At 45.5% G+C, this 17,875-nt stretch overlaps 1 protein-coding gene across 2 annotated transcripts in view; it reads left to right on the forward strand.

The window, feature by feature from the left end:
• Nucleotides 1–17,875, forward strand: part of LOC138288176 (zinc finger protein 546-like) — a 689,754-nt gene that overhangs the window by 533,477 nt on the left and 138,402 nt on the right. For both annotated transcript variants that reach the window (XM_069229499.1, XM_069229500.1), the window contains exon 23: nucleotides 14,809–14,901. In XM_069229499.1, coding sequence (XP_069085600.1) covers nucleotides 14,809–14,901 — 93 coding nt within the window. The remainder of the gene's footprint in view (nucleotides 1–14,808; nucleotides 14,902–17,875) is intronic.

The raw sequence follows: 17,875 nt of genomic DNA on the forward strand, positions 1-17,875 counted from the left end.
GAGGCTGTCACTCATCTGTGGTGGCAGGCTGGTGGATAGCAGTCAGCCAGCACACCAGAGGGACTAGTAGGTTTTGGCGAAGGGGCACCTCTACGGTGCATGTGGTAATAAATCCGATGCTGACATCAGTATGGATTAATTAAGACGAGGTGTTTAAAACCAAACACCACTATTTCTTTGCAACCATCATGTAGCTGGGTCACTCGTTCTGACCAGTGTCCAATACATGCTTTAAGATGACTGCCCGGTCACTTGCAATGCCTGGGAATAGAACTAGACATCACAGGGGTATATCTACTCATGCAGATATGTCCTCACATATATTATAATGCACCCTGACTTAGGGCTCTTGAGTCCTGCTGTAGAGGTGACTTACATATAATGCATGCAGTAACTTTGGCATGGCACACAAGTGTGCCATGTCTTGTTTTCACTCAGGATTTGCCCCCTGACATGTATTCTGCAATGGCAGGCTGTGTGCAGTTTATGTGTAGGTCCCTAAAGGTGACATAAGATATGCAGCTGCCTTTTGTTCCCATGCCCTAGGTACCAGGGGTACCATTTAACTAGGGACTTACAGTAGTACTAAAGACCTGTGCAGATTGTAAACAATTAGACATACCTTGCTTTTAAGGAAAGAACTCTGCCACTGAGGTCTGTTTAACAGGCCCCAGTGCCCTGTCAGAGTTGAAAACCAGCATCTAGTAGATCTAAAAGAGGACCAAAGGTTTGGGGGAGGGGAGCATCTACAAAGGAGCCCAGTTTCCTACAAGTACTTTGTAGCATCACTGTTGGAAGGAATCAATAAGGACTGGCCATTGTCATTTCAACCAGTATTCTGCTGTGTACAGCCTGTTTTCCACTGCTTATGGCGCTCTTTCGAACATGCACTTGATGTGTGTCTTGCTTTGCAACAAGTACTTTCAGTGGACATAAATTTGATGATGTTCTCAATGAAGTTTAATTGCCGGAGTTGTCCCTTGAGATTGCGGTTGCTGTGCGACACATTCTATGAACCAGCCTCCATGAATCAAGTCGCTTTGGCTCCTGGTGCCCCGACATCTGGCACAGCACAAAACTCTGCCTTCTTGCCTATTGTTATCGCTGAGACTACGGATCATGGTGTGCTCCTTTTAAAATGGGCTCTGGTGTTTTTATCGTCAGCCGAATTGCAGTCTATCCTGAACCATCTGTACTACTGTGTTTGATAACCTCATGCAGACTTCACATAACTTTTAATTGGCACTTTTTTCTCCAAACAATGAGCTAATTCAATTCAGCCTTATGCTTTGGCTGGTTCTGCTTGTCAATATGGACATCTTTTTATATTTCAGATATATATATATAGTTTTAGATTTATAGTTTAGTGTTAATACTAGTTTTTAAGTACTAGACTTTGCACTTCTGTTTCAGCAAGGGGAGGGTGTTGTAGGTCTCTTTAGCTCCTAGGTTGTGCACCCTTAATTTAGCATTAGAATCGTAGCCTGTGTCTGTTACATTCATATGCATTTCATATTTTCTGCACAGCCAGCTTTTACCTCATTGTTTTTATATTTTAATCAGCTGCTTGTTTCCAAGAAGACAGAGCTGTTCATGCTGTACATTTCATCGGCCATTTGTACAATGTACATTCTGTGCCCTGGTCAAGGCTGTCATGTACTGTATATGATATACTAGCTAGTATTGCCACTCCAGGAGCTCAAGAGTCAGTCCCAATTTTCTAGGCACATCAGTACGTCAGGTTGTTCCTTAGAGCCTGTATGGGTTATTATATAAATAACACAAAAAGGCCTAAGGGTCGAAGAGGGCATTCCAGTCATGGCCATCTTAGAATGCACATCATTCCACTGACAGCTTTGTTGAACCTGACGCTGACTCTTCAGCTTTCCGAGAACATTTCCATCCAGTCAGCAGACAGACCCTTGCTATCACATTCAGATATGGGATCGGGATTACTTCCTTAGATTGGTACAGGCAGAAGGGTTACCCTAGACATAGGGTGTAGGAAATCTTCTCTGGCCTCTCTAGAATCGTACAAATGGTTGGGTTGTTTATGTTCGTTGGCATGTGTAGCTGCAGATACACATGCTGTGCACATCCCGCCATCTGGTGTTGGGCTCGGAGTGTTACAAGTTGTTTTTCTTCTAAGAAGTCTTTTCGAGTCACGAGACCGAGTGACTCCTCCCACTTCGACTCCATTGCGCATGGGCGTCGACTCCATCTTAGATTGTTTTTTTTCTGCCATCGGGTTCGGACGTGTTCCTTTTCGCTCCGTGTTTCGGGTCGGAAAGTTAGTTAGAATCTCGGAAAAATCGTCGGTATTGTTTGCGTTCGGTATCGGGTTAGTTACAGCAGATCGACACCGAATTAAGAAGAGCTCCGGTGGCCCTTCGGGGTTTTCTTCCATACCCGTCGGGGCCTGGTCGGCCCGGCCACGTGTCTCTTCAAGGCTGATGGAACAGACCCCATTCCGCTTCTGTCCAGAATGCCATAACAAGTATCCATATACAGATCAACATCTGGTCTGTAACTTGTGTTTGTCATTCGGTCCAGGAAGACACTCAGGGACCGAAGAGCAAGAAGACTGCAAATGGCGTCGGCGCCGACAGGACAAGAGCGTTTCGAGGAGGAGGAAGAAACATTCTCCACCCAGGAGTCGGACTCTGAGGAGATCGATCCCGAGGAAACGCCGAAAACCGTGAGTAAGACGTCGAAAACAAAAACTCACGATAAAAGCGCTAAAGCCCAGGGGACGCCACCGCCAACAGGCCATGGCTTAACCCAAAAAAGCGGTGACCGAGCCAAGGCACCGAAAAAGGGCACGCTGGTGTCGAAGTCATCCGACTCCGGTCGAGATACCGCCACACAGCAATCTCGGACCCGAGACATCGGCTCTGAGAAATCTCGGCACCGTGACAGCGGCACCGAACAAATTCGGCACCGAGACACCACCACGCCGAAAATTACAAAGGTTTCTTCGGAGCCTAAAAAGACCTCCGAAAAAGTTTCGGTATCGAAACATCCAGCCTCGGAGCCCAGAACAGGTTCCTATACAGAGGAACAAGGATTAGCCTCACAAAGGAAAAAACATAGATTTGTAGAGGAACTTCAAGCTGTAGAGCCAGACTATACTCAAAGAAGGCTCCACATTCATCAAGACACAGGGAAGATAACCACTCTTCCTCCAATTAAAAACAAAAAAGAAAACTTGCCTTTCAAGAAAAGGACAAGGAGCCACAGGCAAAGGTGGCAAAGAAAACAACTCCACCACCTTCTCCACCACCATCAGTGCACACATCACCAGTAGCAACTCCACTGATGCACTCACCGACTCATACTGCCATGAGTCAAGATGATCCTGATGCATGGGACCTTTACGATGCTCCAGTATCGGACAACAGCCCAGACTCGTACCCTACCAGGCCGTCCCCTCCTGAGGACAGTACATCTTACACACAGGTGATTGCAAGGGCAGCTGCTTTCCATAACGTCACCTTGCATTCAGAACCAATTGAGGATGACTTCTTGTTTAACACGATAACCTCCACTCATAGCCAGTACCAAAGACTACCTATGCTCCCAGGAATGCTAAAACATTCAAAACAAATCTTTCAGGATCCTGTTAAAGGCCGAGCCATAACTCCAAGGGTGGAGAAAAAGTACAAGCCACCGCCAACAGATCCTGTTTATATTACAACGCAGTTAACTCCAGACTCAGTAGTTGTCGGGGCAGCTCGTAAGAGAGCAAACTCTCATACCTCGGGAGACGCACCACCTCCAGACAAAGAGAGTCACAAATTTGATGCTGCGGGCAAAAGGGTTGAAGCACAAGCAACAAACCAATGGCGCATTGCCAATTCACAAGCGCTTTTGGCAAGATATGACAGAGCTCACTGGGATGAGATGCAACATTTGATAGAACACTTACCCAAGGAGTTCCAAAAAAGAGCACAACAAGTGGTGGAAGAAGGACAAAGTATCTCTAATAATCAGATACGGTCTTCAATGGATGCAGCAGATACGGCTGCAAGGACAGTAAATACTGCAATAACAATAAGAAGGCACGCATGGCTCCGCACGTCAGGTTCAACAAGCCGTGCTAAATATGCCATTTAATGAACAGCAGTTGTTTGGGCCGGAAGTCGACACTGCTATTGAGAAACTCAAAAAAGACACTGATACGGCAAAAGCCATGGGCGCACTCTACTCCCTGCAGAGCAGAGGCACCTTTCGCAAAACACCTTTTAGGGGAGGGTTTCGAGGACAACCTACAGAAACCACAACATCACAAACCAGGCCCACTTACCAAAGCCAATATCAGCGGGGAAGTTTTCGGGGGCAATATAGAGGGGGACAATTCCAAAGAAGTAGAGGAAAATTCCAAAGCCCCAAAAGTCCTCAAAATAAGCAGTGACTCACAAGTCACACATCCCCATCACATAACACCTGTGGGGGGAAGATTAAGCCAATTTTACAAACATTGGGAGGAGATAACAACAGATACTTGGGTACTAGCAATTATCCAGCATGGTTATTGCATAGAATTTCGCGAATTCCCTCCAACAGTCCCACCGAAAACACACAGTATGTCGAAACAACATATAAATCTTCTAGGATTAGAAGTTCAAGCATTGCTCCAAAAAGAAGCAATAGAATTAGTACCAAAACAAGAACTAAACACAGGAGTTTACTCACTGTACTTTCTGATACCCAAAAAAGACAAAACACTAAGACCTATACTAGATCTCAGAATATTAAATACATACATCAAATCAGACCATTTTCACATGGTTACATTACAAGAAGTAATCCCATTGCTCAAACAACAAGACTACATGACAACACTGGATCTAAAGGATGCATATTTCCATATACCAATACATCCTTCACACAGGAAGTAACTAAGGTTTGTATTCCAAGGGATACATTACCAATTCAAAGTGTTGCCATTCGGAATAACAACTGCGCCAAGAGTTTTTACAAAATGTCTAGCAGTAGTAGCTGCACATATCAGAAGGCAGCAAATACATGTGTTCCCGTACCTAGACGATTGGTTAATCAAAACCAACACGCAAAAACAGTGTTCACAACACACAAATTACGTCATAGAAACCCTACACAAACTAGGTTTCTCAATCAATTACTCAAAGTCACACCTTCTGCCGTGTCAAACACAGCTATACCTAGGAGCAACAATCAACACAGTAAAAGGAATTGCCACTCCAAGTCCACAAAGAGTCCAAACATTCCAAAATGTCATACAAGCCATGTATCCAAACCAAAAGATACAGGTCAAATTAGTAATAAAACTCCTAGGCATGATGTCCTCATGCATAGCCATTGTCCCAAACGCAAGGTTGCACATGCGGCCCTTACAACAGTGCCTAGCATCACAGTGGTCACAGGCACAGGGTCAACTTCTAGATCTGGTGTTGATAGACCGCCAAACATACATCTCGCTTCAATGGTGGAACAGTATAAATTTAAACCAAGGGCGGCCTTTTCAAGACCCAGTGCCACAATACGTAATAACGACAGATGCATCCATGACAGGGTGGGGAGCACACCTCAATCAGCACAGCATCCAAGGACAATGGGACATTCAGCAAAAACAGTTTCTTATAAACCACTTAGAACTGTTAGCGGTATTTCTAGCTCTGAAAGCATTTCAACCCATAATAACCCACAAATACACTCTCGTCAAAACAGACAACATGACAACAATGTATTACCTAAACAAACAGGGAGGAACACACTCGACACAGTTGTGTCTCCTAACACAAAAAATATGGCATTGGGCGATTCACAACCACATTCGCCTAATAGCACAATTTATTCCAGGGATTCAGAATCAGTTAGCAGACAATCTCTCTCAGGATCACCAACAGATCCACGAATGGGAAATTCACCCCCAAATACTGAACACTTACTTCAGAATGTGGGGAACGCCACAAATAGATCTATTTGCAACAAAAGAAAACTCAAAATGCCAAAACTTCGCATCCAGGTACCCACAACATCAGTCTCAGGGCAATGCACTATGGATGAACTGGTCAGGGATATTTGCGTACACTTTTCCCCCTCTCCCACTTCTTCCATATCTAGTAAACAAGTTGAGTCAAAACAAACTCAAACTCATACTAATAGCACCAACATGGGCAAGGCAACCTTGGTACACAACACTACTAGACCTTTCAGTAGTACTTCATATCAAACTGCTAAACAGACCAGATCTGTTAACACAACACAAACAACAGATCAGACATCCAAATCCAACATCGCTGAATCTAGAAATTTGGCTCCTGAAATCCTAGAATTCGGGCACTTAGACCTCACACAGGAATGTATGGAGGTCATAAAACAGGCTAGAAAACCTACCACTAGACACTGTTATGCAAATAAGTGGAAAAGATTTGTTTATTACTGCCATAATAATCAAATTCAACCTTTACACGCATCTGCAAAAGAGATAGTAGGATACTTACTACATTTGCAGAAATCTAAACTAGCTTTCTCTTCCATTAAAATACATCTTACGGCAATTTCAGCTTACCTGCAAATTACGCACTCAACTTCATTATTTAGGATACCAGTCATAAAAGCGTTTATGGAAGGCCTAAAGAGAATTATACCACCAAGAACACCACCGGTTCCTTCATGGAACCTCAACATTGTCTTAACACGACTCATGGGTCCACCTTTTGAGCCCATGCACTCTTGTGAAATGCAATACTTAACGTGGAAAGTTGCATTTTTTATTGCCATCACATCTCTAAGAAGAGTGAGTGAAATTCAAGCATTTACCATTCAAGAACCATTTATTCAAATACACAAAAATAAAGTTGTTCTACGGACCAATCCTACATTTTTACCAAAAGTAATCTCACCGTTCCACTTGAATCAAACGGTAGAATTGCCAGTGTTCTTCCCACAGCCAGATTCTGTAGCTGAAAGAACACTACATACATTAGACATCAAAAGAGCACTAATGTGCTACATTGACAGAACAAAACTAATTCGAAAGACAAAACAACTATTTATCGCCTTTCAAAAACCTCATACAGGAAATCCAATTTCAAAACAAGGCATTGCTAGATGGATAGTTAAGTGCATTCAAACATGCTATCTTAAAGCTAAAAGAGAACTGCCTATTACACCAAAGGCACACTCAACCAGAAAGAAAGGTGCTACCATGGCCTTTCTAGGAAATATTCCAATGAACAAAATATGTAAGGCAGCAACATGGTCTACGCCTCATACATTTGCCAAGCACTACTGTGTAGATGTGTTAACTACACATCAAGCAACAGTAGGTCAAGCTGTACTAAGAACATTATTTCAAACTACTTCAACTCCTACAGGCTGAACCACCGCTTTTGGGGAGATAACTGCTTATTAGTCTATGCACAGCATGTGTATCTGCAGCTACACATGCTATCGAACGGAAAATGTCACTTACCCAGTGTACATCTGTTCGTGGCATTAGTCGCTGCAGATTCACATGCGCCCACCCGCCTCCCCGGGAGCCTGTAGCTGTTCAGAAGTAGATCTTAAACATTTGTACATTTGTAAATATATTACTTTAAACTTCATTATGTACATACGCATTCACTCCATTGCATGGGCACTATTACTAGCATACACAACTCCTACCTCACCCTCTGTGGGGAAAACAATCTAAGATGGAGTCGACGCCCATGCGCAATGGAGTCGAAATGGGAGGAGTCCCTCGGTCTCGTGACTCGAAAAGACTTCTTCGAAGAAAAACAACTTGTAACACTCCGAGCCCAACACCAGATGGCGGGATGTGCACAGCATGTGAATATGCAGCGACTAATGCCACGAACAGATGTACACTGGGTAAGTGACATTTTCCATTCTTTATACTGGCTGTAACGATGATTACCTTACTATGTTTCATCTTTCTTATTATCGCTGCTTATGCTTTTTATACTAGGATGCTGTTGCTTTAATAAATGCATTGAAATCCAGTTTGCATCTCTTGTCCTGCCTGAGTGAAGAGTATGATCTGCTTCCAAGACTTCGCTGAGGAGTCAGAGTGTCAGGTTTTGGTTGCCACAAATCACCTTTTCCTCTCTAGGGTTGGGTGAGGCACGGCACGCTAACCAGGAGTTAGGCCGACAGCTTCCAAACTGTGTGGAGTTCACTCAGTCTCCCACGCTTGGTGGTAGACACCAAGTATGGTGCTCTAAACTCGCAGTCTTATTACCATAGTAGGAACCGCACAACACCCCCTTCTTGTGAACCTCAGCAGCAGATGTCGCCATCACTTAGTACTTAGGGCTAGCATAGTACTTACTATATAAGTAATACATATGTTAGATGGCATGTGTAGCTGCAGATACACATGCTTTGCACATCCCGCCATCTAGTGTTGGGCTCGGAGTGTTACAAGTTGTTTTTCTTCGAAGAAGTCTTTTCGAGTCACGAGATCGAGGGACTCCTCCCCTTTCGGCTCCATTGCGCATGGGTGTCGACTTTTTTTCCGCCATCGGGTTCGGACGTGTTCCTTTTCGCTCCGCGTTTCGGTTCGGAAAGATAGTTAGAATCTCGGAAAATTTTACGGTATTGTTTGCGTTTGGTATCGGGTTAGTTACTACTGATCGACACCGACTTTTGAAGAGCTCCGGTGGCCCTTCGGGGTTTTTTCGATTTCCCCCGTCGGGGCCTGGTCGGCCCGACCACGTGTCTCTTCAAGGCTGATGGAACGGACCCCATTCCGCTTCTGCCCCAAATGTCACAACAAGTATCCTTATACAGATCAGCACCTGGTCTGTAACTTGTGTTTATCTCCAGAACACAGAGAAGATACTTGTGAAGCCTGTCGAGCTTTTCGGTCGAGGAAGACATTAAGAGACCGAAGAGCAAGAAGACTGCAAATGGCGTCGGCGCCGACAGGACAAAGACACTTGGAGGAGGAAGAAGAAACTTTCTCCATCCAGGAGTCGGACTCGGAAGAGCTCGATCCCAAAGAGATGCCTAAAACCGTGAGTAAGACGTTGACACACAAAACTCACGAGAAGACCGCAAAAGCCCAGGGTATGCCACCGCCAGCAGGCCATGGCTTAACCCGAAAAATAGGTGACCGACCATCGGCACCGAAAAAGGGCACGCATGTGTCGAAGTCATCCGACTCCGGTCGAGATACCGGCACACAGCAAACTCGAGCCCGAGACAGCGGGTCCGAGCAAGTTCGACACCGAGAGACCGGGACGCCGAAAATAAAGAAAGTGTAGTCGGAGCCGAAAAAGGCTACCGAAAAGGTTGCCATTCCGAAACATCCAACCTCGGAACCAAAATCAGGTTCCTACACAGAGGAACAGGGACTGTCCTCCCAAATGCAAGGACATAAGTTCGGACAAGAACTACAGTCAATGGAGCCAGACTACACTCAGAGAAGGCTCCACATCCAAAAGGACAAAGGGAAGATAAGTACTCTTCCCCCAATTAGGATGAAAAGAAGACTTGCCTTTCAAGAAAAGGACAAGCAGCCACAGGCAAAGGTGGCAAGACAAACAACACCGCCACCATCTCCACCACCATCAACGCACACATCACCGGTAGCCACTCCACCACTGATGCACTCCCCAACTCATACTGGAATGAGTCAGGATGATCCCGACGCATGGGATCTTTATGATGTGCCGGTGTCAGATAACAGCCCAGACTGTTACCCAGCGAGGCCGTCGCCACCTGAGGACAGTACAGCCTATACACAGGTGGTGTCAAGAGCAGCTGCATTTCATAATGTCACCTTGCATGCAGAACCTATTAAGGATGACTTTTTGTTTAACACACTATCCTCCACTCATAGCCAATACCAAAGCTTACCTATGCTACCCGGAATGCTAAAACACTCCAAACAGGTGTTTCAGGAACCTGTGAAGGGCAGGGCCATAACTCCAAGAGTGGAAAAAAAGTACAAGCCTCCGCCAACAGACCCTGTATATATCACGCAGCAATTAACACCAGACTCTGTGGTAGTAGGGGCAGCTCGCAAGAGAGCAAACTCTCACACCTCGGGAGACGCACCACTTCCAGACAAGGAAAGTCGCAAGTTCGACGCTGCGGGGAAAAGGGTTGCAGCACAAGCTGCCTACCAATGGCGTATTGCCAACTCACAGGCACTGCTGGCAAGATATGATAGGGCTCATTGGGACGAAATGCAACATTTCATTGAACACTTACCCAAGGAGTTCCAGAACAGGGCACAACAAGTGGTGGAGGAAGGACAAAGTATCCCAAATAATCAGATACAGTCAGCAATGGATGCAGCAGATACAGCTGCTAGGACAGTAAATACAGCAGTAGCCATAAGGAGACACGCATGGTTGCGTACGTCAGGATTCAAGCCGGAAATACAACAAGCCGTGCTGAATATGCCTTTTAACGGACAGCAGTTGTTTGGGCCGGAGGTGGACACTGCTATCGAAAAGCTTAAAAAAGACACTGATACGGCCAAAGCCATGGGCGCACTCTACTCCCCACAGAGTAGAGGCACATTTCGCAAAACGCAGTTTAGAGGGGGGTTTCGAGGACAAACTACAGAACCCACAACCTCACAAACAAGGCCAACTTATCAGAGCCAATATCAGCGGGGAAGTTTTCGGGGACAATATAGAGGGGGACAATTCCAAAAGAATAGAGGGAAGTTCCAAAGTCCCAAAACTCCTCAAAACAAGCAGTGACTTCCATGTCACAAATCCCCAACACATAACACCTGTGGGGGGGAGACTAACCAAGTTTTACAAACATTGGGAGGAAATAACAACAGACACTTGGGTCCTAGCAATTATCCAGCTTGGTTATGGCCTAGAATTTCTCAAATTCCCTCCAAACGTCCCACCGAAAACACACAATATGTCAAAACAACACATGGCTCTTCGAGGACTAGAGGTCCAAGCGTTGCTACAAAAAGGAGCAATAGAATTAGTACCAATTCAACAGAAAGGAACAGGAGTTTACTCTCTGTACTTTCTCATACCCAAAAAGGACAAGACTCTAAGACCTATATTAGATCTCAGAACATTAAATACCTACATCAAATCAGATCACTTTCACATGGTGACATTACAGGACGTAATCCCACTGCTCAAACAACAAGACTACATGACAACACTAGACCTAAAGGATGCATATTTCCATATACCAATACATCCTTCACACAGAAAGTATTTAAGGTTTGTATTCCAAGGGGTACATTACCAATTCAAGGTGTTGCCATTCGGAATAACAACTGCGCCAAGAGTATTTACAAAATGCCTGGCAGTGGTAGCTGCACATATCAGAAGACAGCAAATACATGTGTTCCCGTACCTAGACGATTGGTTAATCAAAACCAACACGCTACAACGGTGTTCACAACACACAAAGTACGTCATAGAAACCCTCCACAAACTAGGGTTCTCAATCAACTACACAAAGTCACACCTTCAGCCGTGTCAGACACAGCAATAGTTAGGGGCGACAATCAACACAGCAAAAGGGATTGCCACTCCAAGTCCACAAAGGGTACAGGCATTTCACAATGTAATACAGGCCATGTATCCAGCACAACAAATACAAGTCAAAATGGTGATGAAACTCCTAGGCATGTTGTCCTCCTGCATAGCCATTGTCACAAACGCAAGGTTGCACATGCGGCCCTTACAACAGTGCCTAGCATCACAATGGTCACAGGCACATGGTCAACTTCTAGATCTAGTGTTGATATACCGCCAAACATACACCTCGCTTCAATGGTGGAACAATATAAATTTAAACCAAGGGCGGCCTTTCCAAGACCCAGTGCCTCAATACGTAATAACAACAGATGCCTCCATGATAGGGTGGGGAGCACACCTCAATCAACACAGCATCCAGGGACAATGGGATACTCAGCAAAGACAGTTTCACATAAATCACTTAGAACTACTGGCAGTATTTCCAGCGTTAAAAGCATTTCAACCCATAATAAGCCACAAACACATTCTTGTCAAGACAGACAACTTGACAACGATGTATTACCTAAACAAACAGTGAGGGACACACTCATAACCCACAAATACACTCTTGTCAAAACAGACAACATGACAACAATGTATTACCTAAACAAACAGGGAGGAACACACTCGACACAGTTGTGTCTCCTAACACAAAAAATATGGCATTGGGCGATACACAACCACATTCGCCTAGTAGCACAGTTTATTCCAGGGATTCAGAATCAGTTAGCAGACAATCTCTCTCGGGATCACCAACAGATCCACGAATGGGAGATTCACCCCCAAGTACTAAACACTTACTTCCAAAGTTGGGGAATGCCACAAATAGACCTATTTGCAACAAAAAAAAACGCAAAATGCCAAAACTTCGCATCCAGGTACCCACAAGATCAGTCTCAGGGCAATGCGTTATGGATGAGTTGGTCAGGGATATTTGCATACGCTTTTCCCCCTCTCCCACTCCTTCCATATCTGGTAAACAAGTTCAGTCAAAACAAACTCAAACTCATACTAATAGCACCAACATGGGCAAGACAACCTTGGTACACAACACTACTAGACCTCTCAGTAGTGCCTCATGTCAAACTACCAACCAGACCAGATCTGTTAACTCAACACAAACAACAGATCAGACACCCAAATCCAGCATCGCTGAATCTAGCAATTTGGCTCCTGAAGTCTTAGAGTTCGGACACTTAGACCTTACACAGGAATGTATGGAAGTCATAAAACAAGCTAGGAAACCAACCACTAGACATTGCTATGCAAATAAGTAGAAAAGATTTGTTTATTATTGCCATAATAATCAAATTCAACCCTTACACGCATCTGCCAAAGACATGGTAAGCTACTTACTACATTTGCAAAAATCAAAGCTAGCTTTTTCATCCATTAAAATACATCTTACCGCAATTTCAGCTTACCTGCAAATTACGCACTCAACTTCACTATTTAGGATACCAGTCATAAAAGCGTTTATGGAAGGCCTAAAGAGAATTATACCACCAAGAACACCACCAGTTCCTTCATGGAACCTCAACATTGTCTTAACACGACTCATGGGTCCACCTTTTGAGCCCATGCACTCATGTGAAATGCAATATTTAACATGGAAAGTTGCATTTCTAATTGCCATCACATCTCTAAGAAGAGTAAGTGAGATTCAAGCATTTACCATACAAGAACCATTTATTCAAATACACAAGCATAAAGTAGTTCTAAGAACAAATCCTAAATTTTTACCGAAAGTCATATCACGTTCCACTTGAATCAAACAGTAGAATTACCAGTGTTCTTCCCACAGCCAGATTCTGTAGCCGAGAGAGCGCTACATACATTAAACATCAAAAGAGCGTTAATGTACTATATTGACAGAACAAAGCAAATTCGGAAAACTAAACAATTATTTGTTGCTTTCCAAAAACGTCATGCTGGATATCCAATTTCCAAACAAGGCATTGCTAGATGGATAGTTAAATGCATTCAAACCTATTATCTCAAAGCAAAAAGGCAACTGCCTTTTACACCAAAGGCACACTCAACTAGAAAGAAAGGTGCTACTATGGCCTTTCTAGGAAACATTCCAATGACTGAAATATGTAAGGCAGCCACATGGTCTACGCCTCATACGTTTACCAAGCACTATTGCGTGGATGTTTTAACAGCACAACAAGCCACAGTAGGCCAAGCAGTACTACGAACTTTGTTTCAGACAACTTCAACTCCTACAGGCTGAACCACCGCTTTTGGGAGGATAACTGCTTACTAGTCTATGCAAAGCATGTGTATCTGCAGCTACACATGCCATCGAACTGAAAATGTCACTTACCCAGTGTACATCTGTTCGTGGCATGAGACGCTGCAGATTCACATGCACCCACCCGCCTCCCCGGGAGCCTGTAGCCGTTTCGAAGTTGATCTTGAACATTTGTAAATTTGTAAATATATCACCTTAAACTACATTATGTACATACATATTTACTCCATTGCGTGGGCACTATTACTGTAATACACAACTCCTACCTCACCCTCTGCGGGGAAAACAATCTAAGATGGAGTCAACGCCCATGCGCAATGGAGCCGAAAGGGGAGGAGTCCCTCGATCTCGTGACTCGAAAAGACTTCTTTGAAGAAAAACAACTTGTAACACTCCGAGCCCAACACTAGGTGACGGGATGTGCAAAGCATGTGAATCTGCAGCGTCTCATGCCACGAACAAATGTACACTGGGTAAGTGACATTTTCCTTACCGTGCACAGCAATTTTTACCGGACTGGTGGGTCTTTTACATTTTTTGATCTTTTACTTTTTTTCCCCCCACCTAATTTTTTTAAAACCTCTTCTACATTCTGCCTTCATTACTAATCTCTTTTTTTGTGCTAGTCTTTTGCCTTGAACTGTGCATGGCCCGACACCACATCACCAATATTTTATTAACAAAGCATTATGCACAAGGTGTAACAGCAGGGATCGCTGATGACAGACTACTGTTGTAGTTGACCTACTCATTTATCTCGTTTTTCACACACTGAGTAACTGTGTAATACCAGTACTTCTATCATTCAGCTGCATGATGTGCGTTAAAAACACTTTTGATTGAATTCTGGTGCATCAGAGCAGAGAACAATACTGACATTCATCAGCAGGCAGAAGAATGATAGCTCAAAATCAAAATATAAAATAAAAATAATTGCTTTTCATGCTTGACAATGCATGGCTCATGATAATGATTAATTTCCTTATGGTGCCAGAAGTTCTTTGAGGAGCATCATGCTGAATTGTGGCTTTTGCTTTTTCATTTCAGGCATCTCCTCCCTTGGCAAATAATGTGTTCCATGACTTTGAAAAGCAAAGAAGAGATGTGGAAGAACGCCAGAAAGAAATAATTGAGAAAACGGTGAGCAGCAGTAATTCTGTTATGAGGGTGCCAATCAGTCGAAGAGCTAGGTCTTAAGGTCCTTCTTGAACTGATTCAGTGAGGGGGGTCTGCCTGAGGTGGATTGGTAGCGTGTTCCAGGTCTACACTGCGAGGTAGGAGAAGGATCTGCCTCCCACTGTGCTCTTCCTGATTCTAGGGGTGGTGGTGGCGGCGGCGGCGAGGGCAAGATGAGAAGATCAGCGTTGTCTGGAAGGGGTGTAGAAAGATAGGCTGTGGTTGAGGTAGGCCGGTTCGATATTGTGGAGGGCCTTGTAGGTGTCTGTCAGGACCTTGAAGGTGATGCATTTGTTGATGGGGAGCCAGTGCAGGTCTCTAAGGTGGGCAGAGATGTGGCCACGGCAGGGGATGTCTAGGATGAGTCTGGCTCTTGCATTCTGAATAAGCTGGAGTCTTGCTTGGAGCTTCTTTGTGATGCTGACATAGAGAGCGTTGCTTTAGTCGAGTTTGCCGCGGACAATTGCGTGGGTGACCATCCTTCTTGCCTCTGTGGGATCCACTTGAAGATCTTCCGGAGGAGGCGGAGTGTGTGGAAGCATGACGAGCAGACGGCATTGACTTGGCGGGTCATCGACAGTGTGGAGTCTAGGATGATGCCCAAGTTACGTGCGTGGTCAGTGGGTAGGAGGCGCTGCCAAGGGCAACTGGTCACCAGGCGTCGTCCCAGGTGGAGGGGGTGGGGCCCAGGATGAGGATCTCTGTCTTGACCGTGTTGAGCTTAAGGCAGCTGTTATTCATCCCGTTAGTGACTTCTCTTATTCCGTTGTGGATATTGCTCTTGGCTGTTGATAATTCGTTGGTGAGGGAGAGCATTAGCTGCGTGTTGTCGGCATAGGAGACTATGTTAAGGCTAAGCTGTCTGACGCTTTTTGAGAGCAGAGCCATGCAGATATTGAAGATGGTTGGGCTCAGGGAGGAGCCCTGGGGTACTGCACAGCAGGTTTCTGTTGGTTCCGAGAAGAACGTCCGGATTCTGACTCTCTGGCTTCTTGTGGAGAGGAATGAGCGGATCCACCCCAGGGCCTTGCGGTGGTCGAAAGCAGCAGAGAGGTTGAGGAGGATGAGGGCAGCCATGTGTCCATGGTCCAGTATAGTGTGGATATCATCTGTGGCTGCAAGGAGGGCAGTTTTGGTGTTGTGGTTGCTCCTGAAACCGGATTGGGAGGGGTCATGGATGTGGTTTGAATCTAAGAATTCCGTGAGCTGAGTGTTGATGGCCTTTTCAGTTACCTTGGCTGGTAAGGGGAGAAGAGAGTTGGGTCTTTCGTTTTTCATATTTCTGGGATCCGCAGAGGGTTTCTTTAGTAGCGGGTTGATCTTTACGTGGTTCCAGTCATTCGGGAAGGTGGCAGTTTCAATGGAGTGGTTGATTGTTCAGCACAGCTCGGGGGCAATGGTGGCGCTGGCTCAGTTGAACATGTGGTGTGGTCACTGGTCCGAGGGTGCCCTTGAGTGGATAGAGTTCATGAGCTTTCAGGTGTCTTCTGTGGATATGAGGGTCCATTGGCTGAGAGTCGGCTGGGGTCCGTGGTGGTGCTGGTGAGCGGTGGACGTGGGATTTGGCTCTCGAACCCTTTGTCTGTATCCTGGATTTTCCAGTTGAAAAAGTGGCGAGGTTGTCACACAGGTCTTGAGAGGGGGATGTTTGTGGTATCCCTGCTGAGGTTTGTGAATTCCTTGACTATGTTAAAAAGCTCTTTGCTGTTGTGCTCATTGGCGCTGATGGGTTCCTGGATAGCAGTCTTTCTGGAGGCTCTGATGCATTGGTTGTGCACGGTGACTGTGTCTTTGTATGCTGTACGGTCTGCCATGTTTTTGCTGTTCCTCCATTTTCATTTGAGTCATCTGCAGATGTGTTTAGAATCTTGGAGATCGGTTGTTAACCAACTGGGTTTCTTACGGTGCTGGTTTCCTGTGCGTTTTCTCAGGGAGGCTACGGTGTTAAGGCATTTGACGATCTAGTGCTTGAGATTGCGAGCTGAGTTGTTTGCTTCGCTTTTGTGGTCTCTGGTGGAATGGAGTGGCTGAGTGCGACCTTGCTCTAGTTTCTGCATGGGGGGCGTGGTGGTGTATGTTGGTCTTGGTGAATGTGAAGTAGACGCAGTGGTGGTCTGTCCAGAGGTGTTCAGACGGGGTCAAAGGTGTGTCCTGCTGAGTTAGTGGGGAGGTTGACCAGTTGCTTGAGTCAGAGGGTGACGAGGTGTCCAGGAAGGATATTGTGTCTGGGTTTTTGAGGTGAAAGTTGAGGTTGCCGAGGAGGATGTAGTCGATAGAGGCAAGGGTGTGGGGAGCGATGATATTGGCAATGGCTTTGCTGAACTGGGGGCAGGGTCCAGAAGGTCTGTAGACAAGGGTGCTGTGGAGAGAGGTCTTTGGGTCGGTCTGGATTTGGAAGTGTAGGTGTTTTTGCGGCGGTTGTCTGGGCTTGGGCCTCAGTGATGGTTGTAAGGCAGAATATGTTCCTGTAAATGATGGCGATGCCTCCTCCTGGTTGGTTCATATGGTCTTTGTGGACAATTTTGTAGTAGTCTGGGATGGCGGTGGCGATGTCCGGTGCTGAGGTGGAGGTTATCCAGGTCTTCGTGAGGAAGGCGACATCAGGGGTGATTGATCCAAGGAGTTCTCATATCTCTACTGCATGTTTGACGAGGGAGCGGGTGTTGAGAAGTATGCATTTGAGGTGTCCAGCTAGGCTCGGGCTTTGTGGCATGTGAATGCAGTTGAAAACACAGTTGCGGCAGGAGAAGGGCCATCCATGTCCTTCGGATAGGCGTGGTGGCATGCAGCGGAGCCTCCAGTGTTGAGGATGTGCAAGGTGCTGGCCTCGTACCGATGGATGGTACGCTGATGCTGGGCCCAATCCAGGTGCGGACAGGCACAGACGGGCTTGCCTTTAGTATGCTCTCAACACACCAGTGGCGAGGGGGGTGGGAAG

This window comes from Pleurodeles waltl, chromosome 4_1, assembly GCF_031143425.1.
Source record: "Pleurodeles waltl isolate 20211129_DDA chromosome 4_1, aPleWal1.hap1.20221129, whole genome shotgun sequence".
Taxonomy (NCBI): Eukaryota; Metazoa; Chordata; class Amphibia; order Caudata; family Salamandridae; genus Pleurodeles; species Pleurodeles waltl.